The 25,435-nt window shown below is 45.5% G+C and overlaps 1 protein-coding gene across 1 annotated transcript; it reads left to right on the top strand.

The window, feature by feature from the left end:
- The first annotated feature begins 13,946 nt into the window (after window positions 1–13,946).
- On the top strand, window positions 13,947–22,047 carry LOC128121774 (C-type lectin domain family 10 member A-like). The gene is made up of 10 exons (XM_052756760.1): window positions 13,947–14,027; window positions 18,347–18,448; window positions 19,312–19,425; window positions 20,017–20,112; window positions 20,197–20,268; window positions 20,348–20,419; window positions 20,577–20,663; window positions 20,758–20,909; window positions 20,986–21,092; window positions 21,235–22,047. The coding sequence occupies exons 2-10, from the start codon at window positions 18,388–18,390 to the stop codon at window positions 21,392–21,394; spliced, it is 921 nt and encodes a 306-aa protein (XP_052612720.1). The 5' UTR covers window positions 13,947–14,027; window positions 18,347–18,387; the 3' UTR covers window positions 21,395–22,047.
- The last annotated feature ends 3,388 nt before the right edge of the window (window positions 22,048–25,435 follow it).

Below are 25,435 nucleotides of genomic sequence, written 5' to 3'. Positions count from 1 at the left end.
AACAGTTGTTGAAAAGATCTGTAGAATTGATAGATTGATGAAGAGATAATATGAAGATTGAATTTCAAGGATAATAACCAAAGAGAGGACAGGACTATTGATCCTATATACAGTGAAAGCATAATATGAACATTTGCCAAAGCAGACACATTTGCTTTTTAAATTTTTATTAAGTTTTTATACAATATATTTTGATCATATTCTTTCTCCTCCCCATCTCCTCCCAGATTTTTCTATACCTCAAAGATAGAGATTACCAAAACTAACTAAAAAGGAAATGGGCTCAACATGTAGCGCTGGGGTAGAGCACTTGCCCAGTACATATAAGGCTTTGCTTCTGTTTTCAGCCTCACGAAAAAAACACAAAATGGGATGTGTGAGTGGGCAAAGTGGCCTGGCAGTCCAAACCACGGCAGGACTGTGAGCTGGAGACCAGCCTGACTGAAACAGTGAAACTCCCAAAATATGATGTAAATGAACTTAAAATGAATTCATAATTGAAAACCTTCTGTCTTAGTCATATTTCTACTGCTGTGAAGAGACACAATGACTAAAACAACTCTTATCCAAGAAAGCATTTAACTGCTTGCTTACGGTGTCAAAGGCTTAGTCCATTATCGTGGCAGAGAACATGGAGGCATGCAGGCAGGTGCTGGAACAGTAGTTGAGAGCTACATCCGGATCTGTAGGCAGAGAGAGAGAGAGAGAGAGAGAGAGAGAGAGAGAGACAGAGACAGAGACAGAGACAGAGAGACAGAGATAGAGAGAGAGACAGACAGAGAGACAGACAGAGAGACAGACAGAGAGAAACAGAGAGAGAGAGAGAGAGAGAGAGAGAGAGAGAGAGAGAGAGAGAGAGAGAGAGAGAGACTGGGCTGGTGTGGGCTTTTGAAAACTCAAAGCCCACCCCCAGTGACACACTTCTTCATCCTTCTTCAAGTCCACACCTCCTCATCCTTCTCAAATAGTTCCACTCCCTGATGACTAAGCATTCAAATACATGAGCCTGTGGGGGACATTCTTGTTCAGCCACCACAACTTCCACGAAGGAAAATGTCCACATGACTTCTCTGATGAGTTCTAGAAAATGTCTAAGAAAGGCCAACAGTTTACTCAGTGGAGAAATGAGTATTCCAGTAAAAAAGTGCCAGTACCACCTTGTACATGAAAAAGTTGAATTCAGAATGTTCCCCCTGGCAAAATTCAGCCTCCCCCCCCCCCCACATGATTTCTACATTTATAAAGAGTCCTAACATGGCTTTTAAGCATCAGCATTACAGAAGTCTGAGGTAGAATTGCTTTTCATAGAGTCAGAAGTTTAGGGGAAAGTTCAAAGCTCATTTATTTGAGGGACTAGAAAAAGAATTGTTCTCTGGAATCCCCACATAGTTTATCAGCAAAACTGGGTGCAGTTACACTTATAGTGAATCCAGACGCAGAACACCGTTCACCACCTCTATGCACACCCGCCATCATCTCCCTCCTGCACGTTTCCAGAGGCTCCTTGCTTGTTTCTTCTCTGGAGGCTCAGCACGCGGCACTGACAACCACTGAGTCACATGGAAGTCACGGTAAGTCATCCTTCTGTTCTAACTTCTTCAAAATCTCCATGTGACTCGGAGGGATGACGCCCCTCAAGAACTGGCACTTCAGATTTCCCGGAGGCTCACCGATCTATTTCCTCTGGAGCTCTTTTTTCATGAACTATCTGCAAGTGGATGGATGACCTTGTACACAGAAGACATTATCCTACCTCAGGGCCTTCCCCTCTTGTTTTACTTTCTGCCTGGAACGCAGTTCCTTCTGCATTCCCCAGGACTTACTCCCTTGCCTCCCACAAATTTTATTTTGATTTCATCATCCCAGTAAAGATTTTCTTGGAACATTATTATTATTATTTCGAGGCAGGATTTTATCATGTAATCCAGGATGGCCTTGAACTTTCAATCCTCCTGCCCAACGTCCCTAGTGCTTGTAATGAAGGACGGGAACGGAAAGGCTACTTTAAACTGCACTGTCTAGTGATGGAGCCTTGTTCTCCACAGCATATGAAAATCACACTCCGGCGGGGTTTTTTTTTTTTTTTTTTTTTCTGAGACGGGGTTTCTCTGTGTAGCTTTGCGCCTGTCCTGGAACTCTCTTTGGAGACCAGGCTGGCCTCGAACTCACAGAGATCCGCCTGGCTCTGCCTCCCGAGTGCTGGGATTAAAGGTGTGCGCCACCACCACCCAGGTCACTCTGGCGTTTTGGAAGGTGGTAGGTGAGGCCCTTGCACCAACTGCTAGAACCTTGGGAGAATAAACTGGGAGGAGTTGGAGAGTAGCTGTCCTACCAAGTGGGTGACTGAGGGGTGGGAATTCCAGGGGCAAAGGCAACAAACAAACAACAAAAGAAAAGAAAAGAAGAACGTTTAGAAAGCTCAGCAGTGAGAGTCCGCTTCAGCAGCAGGCGGCTGAGCTCTGAGTGCCTGTGATGGCAACCTCAGAGGCTGCCACCTCAGCAAAGGCAGGCTGCACTTCCAGCAGCCGAGACTTTCTGGAGAAGAGTGCGGTGTGTGTGGTGGAGAGGGGGAGAGAGAGGGAGAGGGGGCGCTATTTGGTACAGACAGGGACAGAGCAGGGACAGAGGTGCACAGAGGAGGTAGGGGTGGAAACCAGATCAAGAACTCAGGAAACACAATCAAGAGTGGACTCATCACTTAGCAGATTTATTGCTCACCAAAGCGTGTGTGTGTGTCTGTGTGTGTGTGTGTATGTGTGTGTGTCCGGGAGCTTCCTAACATAGACGCTAGGAAAATCCTTTCCTTCCCGCCTTTGACGAGCACAGTGGTGGGAAATCATTCTGAAAAGACCCCAAGACAGTCCTGAGTGGCAAAGCTCCTGCTGCACCCATGAGGACCAGGGCGGGGTCGAGGGTCAAGTTTTAGACACCGAGAGCTGGCCTATGCACTCCTCCAGCAAAATAAGGATAACTATTTATGTGTAAACTTCTGCTTGGTTCTCTTAAACAGTTTCCTGTTCTCTTTTATGCAGTTCCTATTTAATTTCGTGAATTAGGTCCTCCTTTTTGAGACAAGCTCTGGCCTAGGGCTCATGGGCTCTTTGCCCCAGCCTCAGGGTGCTGGGATTGCAGCGTTGAATATTTAATTTTGATCCTCTCCCCCCCACCCTCCTCTTCAGCTCTCTTTAGCTCTTCGGTTAAATCACCGTTTTTCTCTTTCTGTTCTCCCCCTTTACTGTCTTTCTCCAACTACAATTCTTCTTTATCTCCAGTGTCTTATCTGTGTTTTTCTCCTTTTTTCCTCACTCACCCTGAGTTGGGTCTGCTGTACCCCTCTCTTTCCTCGCTACTTTTAACTCATTATTCCCCATTGCTCTAACACCGTCACGGGTCTGCCTCCTCTTATTTATTTATTTTTTCATTGCTACCCTCAGTCTGATACGCTTCTGGTCCGAACGGTGGTTTAGCCTCCCCTTTATCCCCTGCCATCACTGAGTCGTGCCGTTCAGTCCACCACTACTGCATTTTCATACGGGGCTTCTCTTCAGTTATGGTCGTTTCTGCAGCTGGTCTTCTGCCGTGGAGTCGTGTTGGGGGTTGGGCCTGGTGTCTCCAGAGGCACATTGCCAGGAGTTCAGCCTCTGAGTTAGACCCTCAGCACAGTGTGTGTGTGTGTGTGTGTGTAGACTACACCTGTCCACATAGACCCCCAGCACAGTGTGTGTGTGTGTGTGTACACCTGTTCACATAGACCTCCAGCACAGTGTGTGTGTGTGTGTGTACACCTGTTCACATAGACCTCCAGCATAGTGTGTGTGTGTGTGTGGGTGGGGTGGGTGGGGTGGGGTGGGATGGGGACAACACCTGTTCACCTAAACTCCCAACACAGTGTTTGTGTGTGTGTGTGTGTGTGTGTGTGTAGACTACACCTGTCCACATAGACCCCCAGCACAGTGTGTGTGTGTGTGTGTGTGTGTGTGTACACCTGTCCACATAGACCCCCAGCACAGTGTGTGTGTGTGTGTGTACACCTGTCCACATAGAGCTCCAGCATAGTGTGTGTGTGGAGGGGGTGGGGTGTGTGTGGGGGGGTGTGGGGACAACACCTGTTCACCTAGACTCCCAACACAGTGTGTGTGTGTGTGTGTGTGTGTGTGTGTGTGTGTGTAGACTACACCTGTCCACATAGACCCCCAGCACAGTGTGTGTGTGTGTAGACTACACCTGTCCACATAGACCCCCAGCACAGTGTGTGTGTGTGTGTGTGTGTACAACACCTGTCCACATAGACCCCCAGCACAGTGTGTGTGTGTGTGTGTGTGTACAACACCTGTCCACATAGACCTCCAGCATAGTGTGTGTGTGTGTGTGTGTGTGTGTGTGTGTGTGTGTAGACTACACCTGTCCACATAGACCCCCAGCACAGTGTGTGTGTGTGTGTGTGTGTGTGTGTGTGTGTGTAGACTACACCTGTCCACACAGACCCCCAGCACAGTGTGTGTGTGTGTGTGTGTGTGTGTGTGTGTGTGTGTGTGTAGACTACACCTGCCCACAGCCATCCTTCTGCCACTGGAACATTGTAAACACTCCAGCTGAAAGCATACTGGAGACTTAAAAGCCCAATTAAAGACCCAGTCCCAGGGCAGAAACACAAGAAATGTAAAAGAAAAACTGACACTTCACGGCTCCCCTAAAGCTCCCCATTCTGCAGTTGGAGTGTTCAGTTGGGGCTGAAGTTCAGGGCATACCAAGCAAACTATTAAAAAAATGATTATAAGAATGTTCAGTGAGCTGGGCAGTTGTGGTGCACGCCTTTAATCCCAGCACTCGGGAGGCAGAGGCAGGTGGATCTCTGTGAGTTCGAGGCCAGCCTGGGCTACGAAGTGAGTTCTAGGAAAGGCGCAAAGCTACAGAGAAACCTTGTCTTGAAAAACCAAAAAAAAAAAAAAAAAAAAAAAAAAAGACTGTTCAGTGAAATTGAAGATGTGAGTAAACCAAATTCAAAGTTCCTACAAATAAGTAGCTGAGTGAGATAAGGAAAATAAAACAGGATACAAAAGAGGAATTAAATAAAAAGACAGAAATACTAAAATAAAAGAATTTGTGGAAGTGAAACAACTCAGCATGCCCTGTGCTGGATAGTTTTATGTCAACTTGACACAAGTTAAAGTCATCGGAGAGGAGGGAACCCCAATTTAGAAGATGCTCAGTGAGATCAGGCTGTAGGCAAGCCTGAAAGGCATTTTCTTAGTGATTGTTGGCATGGGCCCGGCCCATTGTGGATGGTGCCATCCCTGGGCTGGTGGTCTTGGGTTCTATAAGAAAGCAGACTGAGCAGGCCAGGGGAACAAGACAGTAAGCAGCACCCCTTCATGGCCTCTGCATCAGCTCCTGTTTCCAGGTTCCTGCCCTGTGTGAGTTCCTGTCCTGACTTCCTTCAGTGATGAACAGTGATATGGAAGTGTAAGCCAAATAAACCCTTTCCTCCCCAACTTGCTTTTGGTCATGGCGTTTCATCAAGCAGTAGAAACCCTGACTAAGACAGCCGTTACTCTACCCAGTGGAAAGCTTCAAGAGGAAGATGGAATATGAGGACTTGAAGACAAGTAGATTACCTTAGTTTCCTCTCCTGCTGCTGTGGTAAAACATCCTGACAGAAGCAACTTAAGGCAGGAAGGGTTTGTTTGGCTTACACGTCAGAGTGCAGTCTGTAAGGTGGGGAAGTCGAGGCAGCAGGAGGTCACATTGAATGGAAGGTCTGCTGTGCCTCAGTTCCCTTTCCTACTTACTGAAGGCGTGGGGAATGGTGCCACCCACACTGGGCAGTTCCTCCCACTTCACTTAATAGAATTAAGACACCCCCACAGTCATTCTCAGGGGCCCGTTTCATAAGGGCGTAAGTCCAATCCCCAGCATCCATGTAAAAAAAAAGCTGGGCATGGTGAGGAACGCTTATGACCCTAGCTCTGGGGAACTGGAGACAGGAGGACCCCTTGGTCTCCCTGGACAACCATTCTAGCTTAACCAATTAGCTCCAGGTCTCAGTGAGAAACCGTGTCTCAAAGAGCGAAGTAGTTGACTCCTGAGCAATGAAACCCTGATGGTTTCTTTGACCTACACGTGTGCACACATGCACCACCCCCACTGAACACTCACACCCACACATGCACATACAGAAATCATGACACAACAGGAGCTGTCTGTAAAGAAATAAATCTCATAAAGACTTCGAGCGAAAGAATGGAAGAACAAAAATCCTCTAAGCAAATAGAACTCAAAACTGAGCAGGAGTAGCTACACTCACATCTGACAAAAACAGACTTCAAAATTAGCCAGAAGAGCAGACCACTTCATATTGATTAAGGGAACAATCCGCCAAGAGTATATAGCAATTCTAAACACACCTGCACCAAACATTAGCCTACTTGATTTCACAAAACAAATACTACTGGACTTTACGTCACAGGACAACCTCAGCACAGTAACAGGGGGTGGTGTCAACACTCAACTTTAACCAAGACAATCACCTGAACAAAGCAACAACAACCATTACAGTTAAACAACACCATAGCTCAATGTGGTGATATTTTGTTGTATCCTAATAAAATTTGCCTGAAGATCAGAGAGACAAAGGAACAAGCCATTGCCTTGTCTCACCTCACCAACTCCATGAATCCTCTGACTGAATGCTTCTGAGTCCTCATCCAAAAGCTCTCCAGTCAAAAAGCCTTTAGTTTCTGTCTCCTTACGCCTTATATACCTTCCTCTGCCCAGCCACCACTTCCTCCCTTGTGCTAGGATTAATGGCCTGTGTGCTTCCCAAATACTGGGATTAAAAATGTGAGATCTCAAGTGCTGGGATTAAAGGTGTGTGACTCCCAAGTACTGGGATTAAAGGTGTGTGCCACCACTGCCTGGCTGTTTCTCTCCTAGACTGAGTCAATCTCATGTAGTCCAGGGTGGCTTTGAACTCACAGAGATCCAGATGGATTTCTGCCTCCCAAGTGTTAGGATTAAAGGTGTGTGCCACCACTGCCTGGCCTCTATGTTTAATCTAGTGGCTTCTTCTGTTGTCTGGTCTTCAGGCAATTTTATTAGGGTACACAATATATCACCACATTTCCCCTTTATTGTCTAAAATAATAAAAGAAGGTTATAACCAATATATTGGCGCCCACCATCGAGCATCGATCCACATAGACCTGATAAATCTTTAAAAGGATTCTTAACACACAGAAACAGAGCTTCACTGGGCTTCCTGGTCTTGCAGTCTCACGCCAGCAGCAGCACAGAGACATGTCTCCCGACAGCCGCCTACAAGATGGAGCTGGCTGCCAGCTGCCATGAGCTAAGTGGTGTGGCGGGCTCCCGCAGTCTCTCCCACAGGCTGAGGTACAGAGAGGCTTCTCCCAGCCACTGCCTCTGCCTGCAGGCTTGAGAGCACAGCTGAGGGCTCTTTAATACAACTCCATGCTATTTAATACTGCTTCCCAGAGCTGGTGGTAAATGTTACTCCACCATTGAAAAGCTGAGCGGGTTGGGGTGGGTGGAGCCAGTAGCTGGGGCTGCCACTTTGGTCCTAGCCATGCTGCAGTTTAAAACAATAGTCAGAAGGTATAGACAATCATAAAAAAGAAATACATAGTTTTCTTTTCTTTTTTCTTTTTTTTTTTTTTTGTTTGTTTTTCGAGACAGGGTTTCTCTGTGTAGCTTTGCGCCTTTCCTGGAACTCACTTGGTAGTCCAGGCTGGCCTTGAACTCACAGAGATCTGCCTGGCTCTGCCTCCCGAGTGCTGGGATTAAAGGCGTGCGCCGCCACCACCACCTGGCAAAAAAAGAAATACATAGTTTTAAAATAATAAAATAAAGTCCTTAAAAAGGAGAATAAAATAATATAAAAAAAATAAGCCATGTAAAGATGGAAATTACACAGAGAGTCTAGATTATATTGTCTTTGGGATTTTTAACTGCTGAAAGACATTTGATTGTAAAGATTGCTAAGTTAAACCAATACACACACACACACACACACACACACACACACACATATATATTTTTTTGTTTTTTTTGTTTTGTTTTGTTTTGTTTTGCTTTTCGAGACAGGGTTTCTCTGTGTAGCTTTGCGCCTTTCCTGGAACTCACTTGGTAATCCAGGCTGGCCTCGAACTCACAGAGATCCGCCTGGCTCTGCCTCCCGAGTGCAGGAACTAAAGGCTTTTTGGCTGGAGAGCTTTCGTCTGAGGACTCAGAGGCGTTCAGTGAGAGGATTCGTGGAGTTGGCGAGATGAGGCGTGGCAGTGGCTTGTTCTTTTGTCTCTCTGATCTTCAGGCAAATTTTATTAGGGTACACAATATATCACCACAGCTCAAAGGGTTGACAGACATCTACAGAACATTCAGCTGCAGAATGCAGAGTCTTCTCAGAGGCCCATGCATGTTCTCTAGAGTAGATCATGTTTTAGGGCATAAAGCAAGTCTTATTACGTATAAGGAATTTGAAATAACTTCTTGTATTCTGATTGAAATGGGATGAAACTAGAAATCATCATCAAGAGGAACTACAGAAAATGTGCACTCATGGAAATCAGGAAGGAAATTTAAAAATTCTTAGAATCAACTAAAAATGAAAATACAATATACTAGGACCCACGGGATACAATGAAAGCAGTTCCAAGAGGGAAAGTGATGCCTGTAAATGATCTCATTAAAAAGTCAGAGAGGCTGAGCTTGGTGGCACATGCCTTTAATCCCAGCACTCAGGAGGCAGAGGCAGGTGGATCTCTATGAGTTCAAGGCCAGCCTGATCTACAGAATGAGTTCCAGGGACAGCGAGGGCTACACAGAGAAACCCTGTCTCAAAAAACCCCAAACCAAGCAAAACAAAATAAAACAAAACAAAATGTCAGAGGGAGGTGTGCCAAGACAGCAGATTAGAAGCAGCCTCCATGTAACATCAGCTCTGAGGAAGTCAGGGCAACAGGGTGGATTCTACACTGAAGACAGAAAGGAAGAAATGCACACACATCCCAGAAGACATCACAGAAGAGCTGAAGGGCCCGGAGAAATAGCAAGACTAAGCAGCAAAAATTGGAAAACAATCTACCTGGCTCCCTGCAGGAGGAGGGAGGCCTGAAGAGTTCTCTACAAGGTAAGCTAGGTGGCCCTGATGTAAAGAGAAGTTGGCAGTCACCATAGCCAAAGGACAAATGCATGGTTCTCACAGGCCCAAGATCCAGTTGGGAGATTTGAGATAAGTGACTTTTGCAAAAATTGGGATTATTACAAAGGTTTTTTTTTATGCCATATTTGGTTGATATCCCTGGGAGGTCTGCTCTCTTCTGAAGGGAAACAGAGGAGCTGTGGATTTGGGGGAAAGGGGAGATGAGGGAGGAACTGGGAGGAGGGGAGGCTGCAGTTGGGATGTATTGTTTGAGAAAAGAATAAATAAAAAAAAGAAAAAATGAAATTAAAACAGAATTACATCATTTTCCCCCTTCCTTTTCCTCTCTCCAACTTTTTCCATGTACCTCCCCCAATTCTTTCTCAAATTCATGACCTCTATTTCTTTAATTGTGTGTGTGTGTATGTGTGTGTGTGTATTCCTAAACATAGAAATACAGCCTGCCCAGTCTGTATGATGTTAGTTGTATGTATATGATTCCAGGGCTGACCACTTGGTGTTGGATAACCACTGGGATGGCTGAGAGAAGGACACATGACTTTTGTCTGACAAGTCAGCACTGGAGAAGTCTGTTTTAGCATGCTCCATTCCTTGCAGGGCTCTACACTGTATTGGAAGGAGGCATATTACTTGAGACTGAGCTACTCCGTGGGTCTGAAAACAAGGAATAATCATAAATCAGGGAGCTTGGAGACACCCAGTCATGGTCCTAGGTGAAAGATGGCTGCATAAGGCAGTTATAGATGGGGAGAGGGAAGGGCTGGATGCAGACACACTGAAAACCTAGTGTTCTCCAGAACAGAAAACAACAACAACAAAAAATTGTAAAACAATATTCTTGATGAAAATAGACACAAAAATTCTCAATGAGATATTGGAAAAACCTAATCTGATATTAAATGTTTGCTCATTGTACATTGTACATCATGATTATATTGGTTTCATTCCAAGAATACAAGGATGGGTCAACATATGCAAATCAATAAACACAAGACAACACATAGATAGACTCAAAGACCAGAGTCATGTGATTCCCTCAACAGATGCAGAAAAGGCCTTTGATAACTTCAACATGTATAAACTGATGACATGACTACCCCATGGTATGGCTAAGGCGAAGGTTTTTATTGTAGAGAATTACATAAGAGTGAGAATAGCCCAAAGCATCTGGAAGAGTCCAGAGCAGAGAGAGAAAGAAGTAGACTAAACATGGCTAGCAGACTGGACATGGCCAGGGCTATCTTTGAGAGAGGGGAGAAGAGCAAGGATAGAGAATAGAGAAAACACAATGAGAGAAACAGGAGCAGAGAGGGAGAGAGAGAGAGGGAGAGGGAGAGGGAGAGGGAGAGGGAGAGAGAGACAGAGACAGAGAGAGAGAGAGAGCGAGAGAGAATAGCTGGAATAGCAGGGTTATAAGGAGAATGAGTAGCTGTGGGGAGGGAAGTCTGTGAGCTGGAGGGAGTTTGGGGTAGGGGAGGAGGTGAGAAGGACGGGGATGCTAGGATGGACTTTGAAATGTGTAACAGGTACCTGTGGTACTGAGGGGGCCTGGGGGCCAGCATGAGCTTTAATATGCTAATAGGCACCACAGGCAGCTGTTGGTCCCTTCTATCAGAGATAAAGGAGATGACTCCTTTCGGTAGAAGGGAGTCAGTTTCACAAGTTCCTGAGGAACTCTGGCTTTTAGCTAACCACCAGAAATCCTCCTATAGTTCAGATTGCACTCATTTTTGGATATTTGGACTGCCTTTTGGGGTCTGGGGAATTTGAGTTTCCTTTAGACCTGACGTAACATCCTTTCATGGTAAGGTCACAAAGTGCCTAGGAATAGAGGGAACATACTTAACATAAACCTATAGTCAACATTCTACTAAATGGGGAAAAACCTGAGAGTATTTCCTCTAAATAACCCCTTTCTCCACTCATAATCAATATAGTACTTGAACTTCAGCTGGGACAGTAAGTGATAGAAGTAAACATAAGAGGTAGAAACAGTAAAAGAGGAAGTCAACTTATCCCTGTTTTCAAACAATATGATCCTGTACTTAAAAGACCCTGAAAGTTCCATCATGAAACTCTTAGATCTAATAATTATGCCCAGCAGAGTTGTGGATCCCAAGCCAGCATCTGAAAACGGTGTTTTTGTATACTGACTGTGAACATGCCTAGATAGAAGTCAGGAGAACCGAGAACCATCCATTCACAATTGTTCATACACGACCCTAGGAGGACATCTAATCTGAGGTGAAAGACCTCTACTACAAACCTTGTGGAGGTCCCTGCAAGCGCCACCACCAGCAGAGAAACGATCCATATGAGGCAAGAAGCTTCAACATGAGTTAGCTAGTATTGGTTCAAACTTCTCGAGACTGACACTGGGCAGTTTATTTGAGACGTATTTAAGTACAGTAAAATTTTGGAAAAGGGTTTTTTGGTAACAGTGATCTCAATCCCATGTGAACAATAAAGCTTAAGGTGTGACACATTGAAACTCTTGCAAAGTACATGTGACCTCTTCCATAAAGACTGGCTCTAAAGCTTAAGGACCTAGGGGAGGATTAGGTATGGTCTAGGTCATACAGATATCATAGAGGTCACCAAGCTACAAAGTGCATGTGACATCTCCCCTAGGGATGGGTTCTATTGACTGAGAAACAATACTGAAGACAAAGGTCCAGAGAGAAAGTCTGGGACAAACGTAATAGTCCGGGGGATTCGAGTAAGGCCCAGTAAGGCCCAGCTCTACAGACAGCACAGATCACCAGGCTATTTACTACATCCACTCTGGCCTTCGGGGAGAAAACAAGTTGAAAGGCAAGTCTGGGTAGTTTTGTTTTGTTTTCAGACAGGGTTTCTCTGTGAAACAGTCCTGGCTGTCCTGGAACTCACTTTGTAGGCCAGGGTGGCCTCAAACTCACAGAGATTCACCTGCCTCTGCCTCCTGAGTGCTGGGATTAAAGGCGAGCAACGCCGCCATCACCGCCCAGAAAGTCTGGGTGTTTAACATTCCTGGTTTCTCTAGTGTTTATCTGTGAGCATAAAGACCTTGTTGTGCCCTTTACAAAAACTGAAGAAGACAAGAATTTTCTAAGTACTCTCATGTACATAAATTGACAGAATTAATACTGTGAAAATTGACTGTATTCCTTGAGTGTGATCTACAGATTGGGTATAACCTCCATCATTTCCTGGATTGGAACCATCAAAATCATGCACCTCCATAGTTCACACTTGTAGCACTCAGGCTGGTTGATATCATGTTGGCGCTCCCTCTGGTCTTCGTCCCCATCCTTTTCTAAGGGTGGGTTCCTACTAAGGAGCCTATCCCCTGTACCCCAATTCAGTTTCAGCATTAGCTTGCAAAATCTGTTGGCATTCCGTCCTATAAAAACTACCCAAGACAATCAGCTTGTGGAAAGGACAGCCTTATTTGGAGTCACATTTTCTGTGATTTCAGCTATGGTTGATTCCATGGCATTGTGCCCACGACAAGACTGTACATCACATCAGGAGTGTGTGGGAGCAAAACCACTCAACTCCTGGCTAGGAAGCAAAAGAGAAAGAGGAAAGGGCTGGGATCCCACAACCTCCTTCCAGAGCACGGCTTGGTGACAAAAAGGCTTCCCACTCAGTTGCCTCTAAAGGGGTTGGTCACCTCACAATAACAGCTGCCTGGGGACCTTTGTCTAGATCCAAGCTATAGCTCTAAGTGGAAACAGAGACTAGTCAAAATATCACAGAATAAGTAAAACAAAACCACGATGGAAAGGCACAAACACAAACAGACAAATCAAAAACGAACACACAAAATGAGACGCAGGTGAACGGAGCGTGTTTTATGACTGGATGTGCACAGATGATCCTGACACGTACCAGTTCAGCAAAAGCAAGTGAGGGTCAAATGGACGAAAAGAAAACAAACTGGAAAGGTTTTTGCTTTTCGACACTCAGGTTCCTGATTGAAATCCAAACAGGGCACGTGTTCCGAAGATCCACGCGCTGACAAGGCTCCCGTGAGGAAATGGATGTCTGGTGGGAAGGCTGAGCAGACAGAGAGCCAGGCTGGTGTTGGATGCCATGGAGTTTGACTTAGGGCTGTTTCCTTCCATCATCCACACTGCCTCCTGAGCTAGTGGGAATCAGTGGCCTATTCTAACCCCCCCACCCTCACCCAGAATTGATGCTTAATAATACAAGATGCTCTCTCTCTTTACTTCTCTTCTCCACTCTGGTCAGGACATGGTTTCTTGCCCTCTCCATCCTTCTGAGTGGAGTGAGGGGTGGAGAGATGGAGCGTGGTCCTGGGGTCCTCAGGTGCCAGGGAGTCAGATCGGGTTTTGACTCTGCGGAGTGAATAGTGAATGAACTCCCGTGGAGTTCAGTGACAGACACCAAAATTCATGGTGTCCTGGGCATGGGCAGGAAGCAAATGAAGATGAGAGACCTAGGAGAAGAAAAATAGACTGTCCCTGGTTGTAATCCCTCTTCCCTTAGTGAAAAATGAGGAAGCCGTAGGAGCTTCAAGAGAGAGAAACAGAGGAAGGCATACCCTGGAAGATGTTGCTGAAGCTTGTCTTTTACCTCACTTCCACAATCTCCACAAACAAACACTCAAGTTCCAATTCAATGTTCACTGTTACAAGTTGAGAAAAATTGGGTGTTCCCCAAACAGACCATTGGACTTTCAGACACAAAGGACTAGATGAGCTCTGACACGTCTGTAACTTCTGCTTGGCCCCTCCCACATCAACCCTCTGGGATATAGTTCTCCATTCTGACCGACTTCCCACCCCTGGTCACTGCTGCCCAGGGAAGCCGAGAGTCACCATCTCCAGACTTCACACAGGTAACCGGGCTGGGGTCGCCAGGGCGACCAGTGGGACAGGGAATGTGTTAGGGATACAAGGAGGGACGGACTCTAGACCTTGGGTGGAAGGAAGTGTGCAGGCATAGGAAGGGCTTGTGTGAGACTTGGGACTGCCCCCCTTCACTGGATCCTAGTTTGAACCCACAATTCCTAGTCAGACGAAGACTCAAATTCAGGCCCATCCTTGGCCCCTTCCCACCTGATTTTCACCCTAACTCTAGCCTCAGCCCTAACCTTTGCTTAACAGACTTTGGAGATATTCTAGACTGAAACTACAGTTCCAACCTGAAATACACTTGCTCATGTGTGTGTAGGAGTATGTATACATGTATGCACAGGTGTGTGGAGGCCAAAGAACAACCATAGCTGGAATTCTTCAGGAGCTATTTATACTGTTTGTGTGTGTGTGTGTGTGTGTGTGTGTGTGTGTGTGTGTGTGTGTGTGTGCACTGTGTGTACAGGTGCATGCCTATTTTAAGACATGTTCTCTCACTGAATCTGAAGCTGGTTGTTTGTGCTAGTCCCTCTGCCAGTGAGTTCTTATGATCTGTGTCTGCTGCACTCCCACAAGCTCTGGGGTCACAAAAGTGTGTCACTACAACCAGCCTTTACCTGGTGCTAGGGATCCGAACTCGGGTCCCCACACTTGTACAACAAGCACTTTATCCTCCGAGCCGTGTCCCCAGTCCCACATTGGGGTTTTTGTGGTTGTTGTTTGTTTGTTTTTTGAGACAGGGTCTCTGACTGACCTGGGACTTGCTGACTAGGCTGGGCTGACCTGGCAGCAAGCTTCAGGGACCCAGCTGTCTCTGCGTCCCCAGCACTGGGATTGCAAACAGGAGGCCGTGCCTAGCATGACACCGTGCCTAGACTTCTCTTTCTTCCTTTTCTAAACTGTACTTATTACTTGAGTTCTATGTATATGTGTGTCTCGGTATGTGAGTGTGTGCATGTGAGTGCAGGTCCCCTCTGAGGCCAGAGGAACTGAACCTCCCTGGAGCTGGAGTCAGGGGCCGTTGTGAGCTGCCCAGTGTGGGAGCTGAGGAGTCAAACTCAGGTCACCTGCAAGAATGCTACATGCCATCTCTCCAGCCTTTGCCCAGCTTTCCCCCTGGGTTCCGGAGGTTGAACTTAGGTTCGCCCGCGTGCACGGCAATCACTTGACTGATTGAGTGCACTCATAGGCCCTTACCCCAGTCCCAACCCCAGCTCCTACCTCAACTCTAACTTGTTTCAACCCCAGATCCAATTTGACTCTTCACGCAAGTCCTGCCCAATCACCCAGACTCAGCTCTGTTTTACTTCCAGTTTTATTGCAAGCTTAGGCTCGATTCCTTCTAGGCTGCTGACTGGGCACTAATGGGAGTGTCTCAACATGAGATACAAGAACAAGTTCTTCAAAGAACAGTATGACTTTGCTAAAATTTTCCTTTGGAGTGCTAAGTTCTAAGTTATTTATATTTTATATCTTTGAATCATAAACCATCATGAAAATTTGCTCTTTGTACACATTTCTTTCTACACATAAAAAAAAATTAGAATTATTCATAGGTGGCCATGAAAATGCTAAGAAAGGTTCTGAAGACAGTGTATTCCAAATGGTCAAATTGATTATTGAGATATTGATAGGTATTATTGAAAGAACAAAAACAAGTTGTTGGGCTAGTAAGATGGCTTATGGGTAAAGGAGCTTGCTGCCAAGCTTGACTTGAGTTCAGTTCCTGGAACCCACAATGTGGAAGGAGAGAACCAACTCCTATTAATTATTCTCTGGCTTCCATGTGTGTACCATGCTACATGTGTGCTTATATATGCACAAACAGTAAATGCATGATAAACAATAGCAACCCCCTTCCTGATTTCCTATGATTTTTAAGTGATGGGCTAGATAAAATCAGTTTTCTTTGGACTGTAGTATCCTTAAATCCTTCAGAGTGAAACTGTGGTATGAAACCTTTCAAGAGAGAAAGCTTCTGTAAGGCAAAGAACACTGTCAATAGGGCAAAATGGCAGCCTACAGAATGGGAAAAGATCTTCACCAACCCCACATCCAACAGAGGGCTGATTTCCAAAATATATAAAGAATTCAAGAAACTAGACATCAACAAACTAAATCATCCAATTTAAAAAATGGGGTACAGATCTAAACAGAGAATTCACAACCAAAGAATCTCAAACGGCCAAGAACACTTAAGGAGATGTTCAACATCCTTAGCCATCAGGGAAATGCAAATCAAAATGACTCTGAGATTCTATCTTACATCTATTAGAATGATTAATGCTGGAGAGGATGTGGAGTAAGGGGAACACTCCTCCATTACTGGTGGGAGTGCAAACTTGTACAGCCACTTTGGAAGTCAGTATGGCGGTTCCTCAGAAAACTGAGAATCAACCTACCACAAGACCTAGCTATGCTGCTCTTGGGAATATACAAAAGGATGTTCAATCATACTACAAGGACATGTGCTCAACTACGTTTATAGTAGCTTTATTTGTAATAACCAGAACCTGGAAACAAACTAGATGTTCCTCAACTGAGGAATAAATAAAGAAAATGTGGTTCATTTACACAATGGAGTATTACTCAGCTGTTAAAAACAAGGATGCCAGAAAATTTGAAGGCAGATGGATGGAACTAGAAAAAAATCATCCTGAGTGAGGTAACCCAGACCCAGAAAGACAAACATAGTATGTACTCGCTCATAAGTGGATATTAGCTGTAAGTAAAGGATAAGCAGGCTACAATCCCCAAACCCAGAGGGACTAGGTAACAAGGAGGGTTCAAGGGGGGATGCTGGGATCTCCCTGGGAAGGGGAAATAGAAGAGAGTTTGTGAGTGGACTGAGGGTGAGTGGGGATGGGAACATGAGCGATCAGGTTCTGGTGGTAGGAACGGGGGAGACCACAGAGGGAGAGAGTACTGAAAGAGGCCACTGGAGATGCGGGGGGCGCATTTCTGGGTCAGGTAAAAACCCGGTGAAAGGGAATCTCCCAGGAATGACCCCAGCTAAGACTCCTAGCAATAGTGGATATGCCGCCTGAACTGGCAATCTCCTGTGACCAGATTGGTGCCTAGCCCAATTGTCATCAGATGGAAACAGATGCAGACCCACAGTCAGACATTAGGCAGAGTTTGGAGAGTCCCGAAGAAGAGGGGGAGAAAGGAGTGTAGGAGCCAGAAGGGTCAAGGACATCACAAGAAAACTCACACAATCAATTAACCTGGGCTCATAGGGGTCACAGAGACTGAACCGACAACCAGGGAGCCTGCAGGGACAGACCTAGGCACTCTGCATATATGTTACAGTTGTGTAGCTTGGTCCTCTTGCAGGATTCCTAATAGAGGGGACAGGGGCTGTCTCCGACTCATTTACTGGCTTTGGAGACCCTACTCCCCACACTGGGTCAACCTGCCCAGCCTTAACACATGGGGAGGTGTTTAGTCTTACTGCAACTTGATATGTCATGTTTTGTTGATACCCATGGGAGACCTGCCTTTTCCTGAACAGAAACGGAGGAGGAGTGGATTGGGGTTTGGAAACAGAGAGAGAATGGGAGGAGGGACTGGGAGGAGAGGAGGGAGGGGAAACTTCCACCAGGATATAAAATGAATGAATGAATGAGAGAGAGAGAGAGAGAGAGAGAGAGTATATCAGGTTTCTCAAAGTAAACGGAGAAGAAAGACTTTCTACACATGACCTTTGGAAGTTAGAGTGTTTGAGGGCATTTGTGTGTTCAGAATCTGTCAGGAAAGGCATCCTTTGGCCCTAAAGAAACAGTATGTTACCGGGCAGTGGTGGTACACCCTTTAATCCCAGTACTCAGGAGGCAGAGGCAAGTGGATCTCTGAGTTGGAGCCAGCCTGGTTTATAGAGTGAGTTCCAGGACAGTCAGGGATACACAGAGAAACCCTGTTTCAGAAACAAGCAAACAAACAAACCAAAAAACAATGATCAAACAAACAAAAACCACCAGCACATTGTTGTCTTTCAAATGCTTTCTCACTCTGTCTGATGCTGCACAAGACAGGCAGCACAGAGTTGTACGTCCTTAGCTCCAATTCTACCTCCAAATTCAGCGCCAGGCTCCACTGCTTCTCAAAGGCTGATGCGATGCTGACGTCATGTCTCGACTCAGCTGCAAACTCATGCCTACCTCCACCCTCGTGGCAACCTAGGCTCATTCTCCACTGCAATACCTCACTGCAGCCCCAGCCTTGTCCTCGGCTCCACCCCAATTCTTGCCTCATTCTTAGAACCATTTGCACCCCAAATTGAACCCTGGTCTCTCCATTTCAGTCCTGAGAGCCCCAGAAGTGTGCGTTTGTCCAAACAAGACAATGACGTATGAAAACTTCCAGAACTTGGGGAATGAGGAGAAAACCCAGGAGACTGGAACAGGTAAGAGGAAAGGAGGAACCGAGTCTCCTGAGTGCGCTCTGAGTATGTCTATCAGAGTTTCTGCTGTCGTTTCTCACCATGCCCCAGTGAGCTCAGTCCCACTCCGAAGGCCGTTACATTGCACATACAAGGTCCTCGGAGAGACGGGGACAGGAAGAGTGACCTGGAGTTTTCTGGCTTCTTGTGCTTTGTGGGAGGGGATCATGGCTGTGCACTGTGGGTACCCAAGGGGATGGCGGTGGGTAGTTGGGTTGGGAGAAGCTCACCCTTGGCTCACACAGTCATGCAAAAGCTAAGGGCCTGATAATGGCCTGGCTGTCCCCAGCTACCTCTGTCTCCTTGTATTACTCCAACTTGGAGGTAAGGCCTCACAGAGCCCTGTCTGTGTGTGTTTAACGTCTGTGCATTCCCACACTTGTGCACCTGAGCCCGGACAGTAGGGGAGACTTCTGTTGGGTCATGAGAGGTGAGAGGCTGGAGTACCCCCACCCCAATCCTTCTTAGCCTTTCCCTCTTACAGCATTACCGGGACCAAACAATCACCCCTAAATAAGGCCCCTGGAGCCCACACCTCCTATATCTGTCACACTCTAGAGCAGTGATTCTCAATCTTCCTAATGCTGTGACCTTTTAATACAGTTCTTCATGTCACGGTGATGACCCCCCAACCATAAAATTATTTCATTGCTACTTCATAACTGGAATTTTGCTACTGTTATGAGTCATTATGGAGATATCTGATATGCAGGATATCTGATATGGGACCCCTGTGAAAGGGTCGTTTGACCCCCAAAGGGGTTGTGACCCACAAGTTGAGAGCAGCTGCTCTAGACCATTTAACCTGACACCTTCTTCTCTTTCAGCGGCTCCCCCCAAGTCCTTCCTGAGGAATATCTTCTCTTGGACCGGCCTCCTCCTCTTCTCCCTGGGTCTTGGCTTCCTGCTGTTGGTGGTCATCTCCGTGATTGGATCCCAAAGTGGGTGCCCTCAGGCTGGCAGAGGGGAGAGGAGTCTCAGGGCTGTGTGGGGGGCTGAATGGAGGCAGTGATGGGCACAGAGGGCACTTAGGACAGCAGTGAGGGGTCTCAGGGCTGTGTGGGGGGCTGAATGGAGGCAGTGATGGGCACAGAGGGCACTTAGGACAGCAGTGAGGGGTCACAGGACAGTGTGGGGGGCAGGGTGAATGGAGGCAGTGATGGGCATAGAGGGCACTTAGGACAGCAGTGAGGGCTGTGGCGATAACAAGGTTAACAGCCAGAGAAGTGTAATGGACAGTGACCTGCGTGGATAGTAGATGGGAACAATGGTGGGGACACTGTGGGGACATGGAGGACCGTGATGGGGATGGCTGCTGGCCGTGTCACTCACTATTGTGCTTGGGTTACACAGTCACACTACCTCACCTCCTAAGCCTCAGTTTACTCATGTGTAATACTGGGTAACAGTGGTGCCTGCTCCACTGGGCTCTGTGACCCAGAGTGCTACTCTGTGTGCAGAGTGCCCAGCTTAGTGCTGGCCCAGAGGGGACTGAGCGACTTTGGTTCTGATCATTCTGTCCCTCTCATCAGATTCCCAGTTAAGGAGGGACCTAGGCACCCTGAGGGCCAGTCTAGACAACATCACCTCCAACACGAAGGCTGAGCTCCAGGCCCTGACCTCCAGGGGTGAGCTGGGCTGGGACCGGGTTCTGGGCAGGAGTGGGCTGGGTGCAGAGGACAGAGTCCTGAGCTCCAGTCCTTGTTCTGCAGGTGACAGCCTGCAAGAGAGGATCAGCTCTCTGAAAGTGGAGGTGGATGACCACAGGCAGGAACTGCTGGCAGGTGAGAGGCCCTGGTCTCTGAGAGTATGCAGAGGGTGTGGGCGAAAGCGGGTTCCTGGTGCTGAACCGTCGTCTTCCAGGCCGAGGCTTGAGACAGAATGTTTCTTCTCTGGAGAGCATGGTGGAGAAGAAGGAACAGGCATTCAAAACAGGTTAGACCTGGGTTTCCTGCACCCTGGGAGGAGGTGTGAGTGTGTGCAGTGGGTGGAGTTCCTAGACTGGGCCCCGCGCAGGCCATCTGAGCACCAGGAACTCACCAAGCAGATGTTGCAGGAGAGCACCGTTCTCACTTCCATCTGTGTGTCCCAGGTCTGTCTGAGATAACAGAGAGTGTCCAACAGCTGGGCAAGGACCTGAAGACCCTGTCCTGCGAGCTGGCCAGCCTCAAGAACAACGGTGAGGACGATGATGGGTGTAGGTCTCTGTAGTTTATAGCTGATGTTACACTGTGCCCCTCCTCAGCCTTTGGACCCTCTCTGGTGCCTCTTAGGCTCCAAAATGGCCTGCTGCCCCCTTCACTGGATAGAGCATGAAGGCAGCTGCTACTGGTTCTCTCAGTCTGGGAAGTCATGGCCTGAGGCTGACAAGCACTGTGAACTGCAGAATTCCCACCTGGTGGTGGTCAACTCCCCGGAGGAGCAGGTGTGGCCTCGATGGGCGCCCCTGGGGGTTGTCTGTTAGAAGGAGAAGTCATCCCCCCTTTTATTTTCCTCCTCAGAAATTTATCCATGACCACAAGGGCCCTGTGCACGCCTGGATGGGCCTAACGGACCAAAATGGACCCTGGAGATGGGTGGATGGGACTAACTATGACAATGGATTCAAGTAAGTGTTGCCTACAGCTTGCTCCCTCTACCTGGGACTGTCCTATCTTTTTAGTGGGTGACCCTGGGGATTTGGGGGGGGGGAGCTTCTGGTATCATGGCAAAGGGCCTGATCTCCTGGAGCTCAGACCATTTGTTTTCAGGAACTGGAAGCCACTGCAGCCAGATAACTGGCATGGACACGGGCTGGGAGGAGGTGAGGATTGTGCCCACTTCTCTGACGATGATGGCCGTTGGAATGATGATGTCTGCCAGAGGCTGTACCGCTGGATTTGTGAAACAGAACTGGGCAAAGGCAGCTAAGAGTCCCCTCCCCCAACCTATATCTTTAGTGCCATAAGCCTCTGATGTCTGGTAGTGGTAATCTCCTTGTCTTGGTCTCTCCAACATCGTGGGGGCATTTTTTTTTCTAGGATTTTAAGAGGGGCTAAAGGATGGTATCTGAGGAGTATAGTGTTGTGTTTGGAATGGTGGGGTTATTGGAACCCTGACACTGTGTACAGTGTACAGCCTGTCACTGTCAAGTTATTTTTTTAGAGTCAAAAACGAGAAATATATGTTCTCTGAGTTGTCTGGTCGTTGGTGGTTAGGAACTGGTGGTGAGCTGGCTAGCATTAGGAAGCCTTGGGTGGGTGGTGGTGGCAACATGAGAACTGAATGACCTTTGGCCAGATTTGGGGAGGGGGTATGGAACCAGGTGCTAGTAAAGGTGGCCCTGAGGGAAAGCATAGAAGATAGAACACAAAAAGATATGATTGGAGCTTCAGGTCAAGAAAGATGATGTCAGTGCATGATTCCCTCGTGGAAAACACTGTAAATACTGGAGGAGACTAGGCGCATGATTGGGTAACCCTTAAGCTGACTGACCCAACGGGACATCTATCCCCAACCCCAGCCTTGTTCTCTTTATGCTTTAAAAGAGCTTGTTGTTTTTAAATAAATGAGTCCTTGCTTGACTTGGCTCCCCACTGTGTCTGATTGTCTTCTGGGAGAAAGGGAGGCTGGGGAATGGCCGGTTGGGGGGGTGGATGGGGGGGTTGGGGAGAGCAGCCCACTTACCTTTCCTAGGTTCCAGGTCATCCCTTCTCAAGAGACCTAAGTTCTTGATGGGGCAGGACCCCACAATGCCTATAATCCTAGCACTCAGGAGGCAGAGGCAGGAGGATTCCTATGAGTTCAAAGTCAACCTGGTCTACAAGGTGAATTCCAGGCCAGCCAGGGCTACACAGTGAGGCCCTGTTTCAAAACACAGAAGAAAGAAAGAAAGAAGATCCCTTCATATTGATAATGGGAACACTCTGCTGTGGGATGTCTTTCTGTATGCTATGAATATGTGTTGTTCTGATTGGTTGATAAATAAAGCTGCTTGGCCAACGTTAAAAGTAATATAAAAAATGAGCCACATAAAGATGGAAATCACACAGAGAGTCTGGATTATATTATCTTTGGGATTTTTAACTACAGAAAGATATTTGGTTGTAAAGGCTGCCAAATTAAACCAATATATATATTGATAATGGGAACACTCTGCTGTGGGATGTCTTTCTGTATGCTATGAATATGTGTTGTTTTATATATATATATAAAGGTATATATATATATAAAGGTATATATATATAAAGGTATATATATAAAGGTATATATATATATATATATATATATATATATATATATATATAAAGGTATCTTGACTTCAAAATTTATGTCTAAGGATATGTTGCTTTGGAAAAGAGGTTCTGCTTTTGTTTTCACAGAAGATGAGAACCTATGGATTACTTCTAAGCTAACATGGTTTGATCAGCCAAGACCCCCTGAGACGTCTCCAGATGATCCAACATCCAGACAACTGGCTCAGAGAATACAGCATCACAGACTACTCCAGTCAGGACTTGACCATAATCCTAAAATTTTCTTTATGTTCCCATAAGACTACCAGCACCCTCAATCAACATGAAGTAGCCTAGAACACTATGCCCGAATTCCCAAAAATTAGATTTTGGATGTTTGTCTTTGTTTAGATTGTTGGTTGCAAATTGTTATTGGCCATAGTCAATCTCTTTCTAAAAGAAGCAAGGGGGGTATGATATAGAAATGTAGGCTATAGATATGATAGGATGAAAAGGTAGATTACTGAATTACTTTTAAAGAGCAACAACTTGTTTAAAATGTTTTACATTGCTATGAATTTTAGTTTATTGATAGAAATTTAAAGTTAATTTTGTTATACTGTATGTATATTTCTACTTTTTTAAAGGTATTATGTCTATGCAGGTCATTTGAAATTATAATATATAATCAAGAAATATAGCTTAATAGTCATCTAGGATGATCAAACTTATAATCATGTTATTTCAGTTTTTTAGGTGTATAAAGGTATATTTCAATTAGGTAGGTAATCTTCAAACACTTCAAAGACTTACAAAATATGTCATTGAAAATGTTTTAAAAACTTAGACTTTATGGACAGTAAGACATGACTGCTCCTGGCAGCACTGATTTACTTCCAAGAGGAAGATGGGCATTGAAGACACTCTATATGAAGTTTATCTTCTTCTTGGCAAAAATAGACATTTGGGCAAGAAACTGCTCTTGCCTGGACTGCTGATAATGTGTTGTATAAACTGGACATGTAGGACCCATGGGAAAATGACCACTAAATTTGCCAAAACAAGGCGAAATGGTCCTTCAGTTTCCTGTTTCACAGAGGAGACTGCCAGATATTCTACAGGACACAGGGAAAAATGACTGAGAGACTCTAGGCCTCTGGGCTGAAGACAGATGCCCCAACATTGTAGAGGAACTTTGGGTGACTGTCCAGGCAGCCAGCTGTCTCTGCCATTCTAGATTTTTGGAAGTTGCTTACAATGCTCTTCCTGTTTACTTAGGTAATATTATATCCTTCTGGGGTCTTTGATGGAGTTGAAGACCAGAGAGTTATAATTATAATTTTCCTTGGTTATGATAAAAGATAAATTAGATATAAAACTTTAGACTCGCAAATACAGGATAGATAGAATATTTTCTTTAACTTTGCCAAATATAAATAAACTAGATATTATAACTGTAATTCTTGTTTGATAACTATTTTGTTATATGTAATTTTACTATGTTAAAATTAAAACCTTCCTTTTTGATTAGACAGAAAAGGGGAAGTGCTGTGGGATGTCTTTCTGTATGTTGTGAATATATGTTGCTCTGATTGGTTGATAAATAAAGCTGGCCAATGGTGAGGCAGAATAAGGTTAGTCTAACTGGAGAGAGAGGAAGAGGAGAGGGGAGATCTGTCAGCTGCTGCCAGGAGAAGCAAGATGTGAAAATACCGATAAGCCACATGGCAACTTATAGATAAATAGAAATGGGTTAAGTTATAAGAGCTAGCTAGCAAAAAGCCTGCCATAGGCCATTATTAGTAATTAATATAAGCCTCTGAGTAGTTATTTTATAAACAGCTGTGGGACTGTGGCCAGGAGGGACCATTTTGGGGCCAGGCAGGACCGGAGAAACCTTCCGACTACAACACTCCATTATGAGCACAGAACAACTCTGAAGATGTATGTACTGAGTATGGGTCTATGCATTTTCACAAAACAGACACTGCTGGATGTAATGGTACAGACTGATCTCAACACAATAATACTTTAAGACCAATTCTGACAGGTCATACAGGCAACAAATAAATACATACATACCTACATCAGAGTTGTATGACATTATAGATCAAATGGACTTAACAGCCGTCTATAAAATATTCTACCCAAAGGCTACAGAATACATATTCTTCCTAACAGCCCATGAAATACCCTCAAAAAACCAGATCACATTTTTTGGGACACAAAGCAAGTCTTAGCAATTACAAAAATATTAAAATAATTTCATTTCTTATATATAATCACAATGGATTAAAACTAGAAATCTATATCAAAAGAAAATACAAAAAATATATATATAAACTCATGGAGGTTGAACAACACACTGTTGAGTGAAGAATGGGCCATTGAAGAAACCAGGAGTAAAATTTCAAAACTCTTAGAAATGAATGATGTCAAACGTATACTAGAACCTATGGGATGCAATGAAAGCAGTTCTAAGTGTATAGCTATAAATGCCTAAGTTAAATAGGAAGATCCCAATAAATAAATTAATGATGTGTCTCAAGATCCTAGAAAACCAAAATCAAGCCAAACTCAAAATCAGTAGATAGAAAAAAAGGTCAGAGAAGAAATAAATAAAATGAAAAAATATACAAAGAATTAATGAAATAGAGTTGATTCTTTGAAAAGGCAAAGAAAACGGACAAGTTGTAGTTTTTTGCAGTGGTTTCCATTTGCTGCAGAGAGAAGATTC

The sequence above is a fragment of the Peromyscus californicus genome, unplaced genomic scaffold (genome assembly GCF_007827085.1).
Source record: "Peromyscus californicus insignis strain IS unplaced genomic scaffold, ASM782708v3 Scaffold_3__1_contigs__length_106647218, whole genome shotgun sequence".
Lineage (NCBI taxonomy): Eukaryota > Metazoa > Chordata > Mammalia > Rodentia > Cricetidae > Peromyscus > Peromyscus californicus.
The sequence above is the reverse complement of the archived record's forward strand: the minus strand, read 5'-3'. Positions and strand labels throughout refer to the sequence as shown.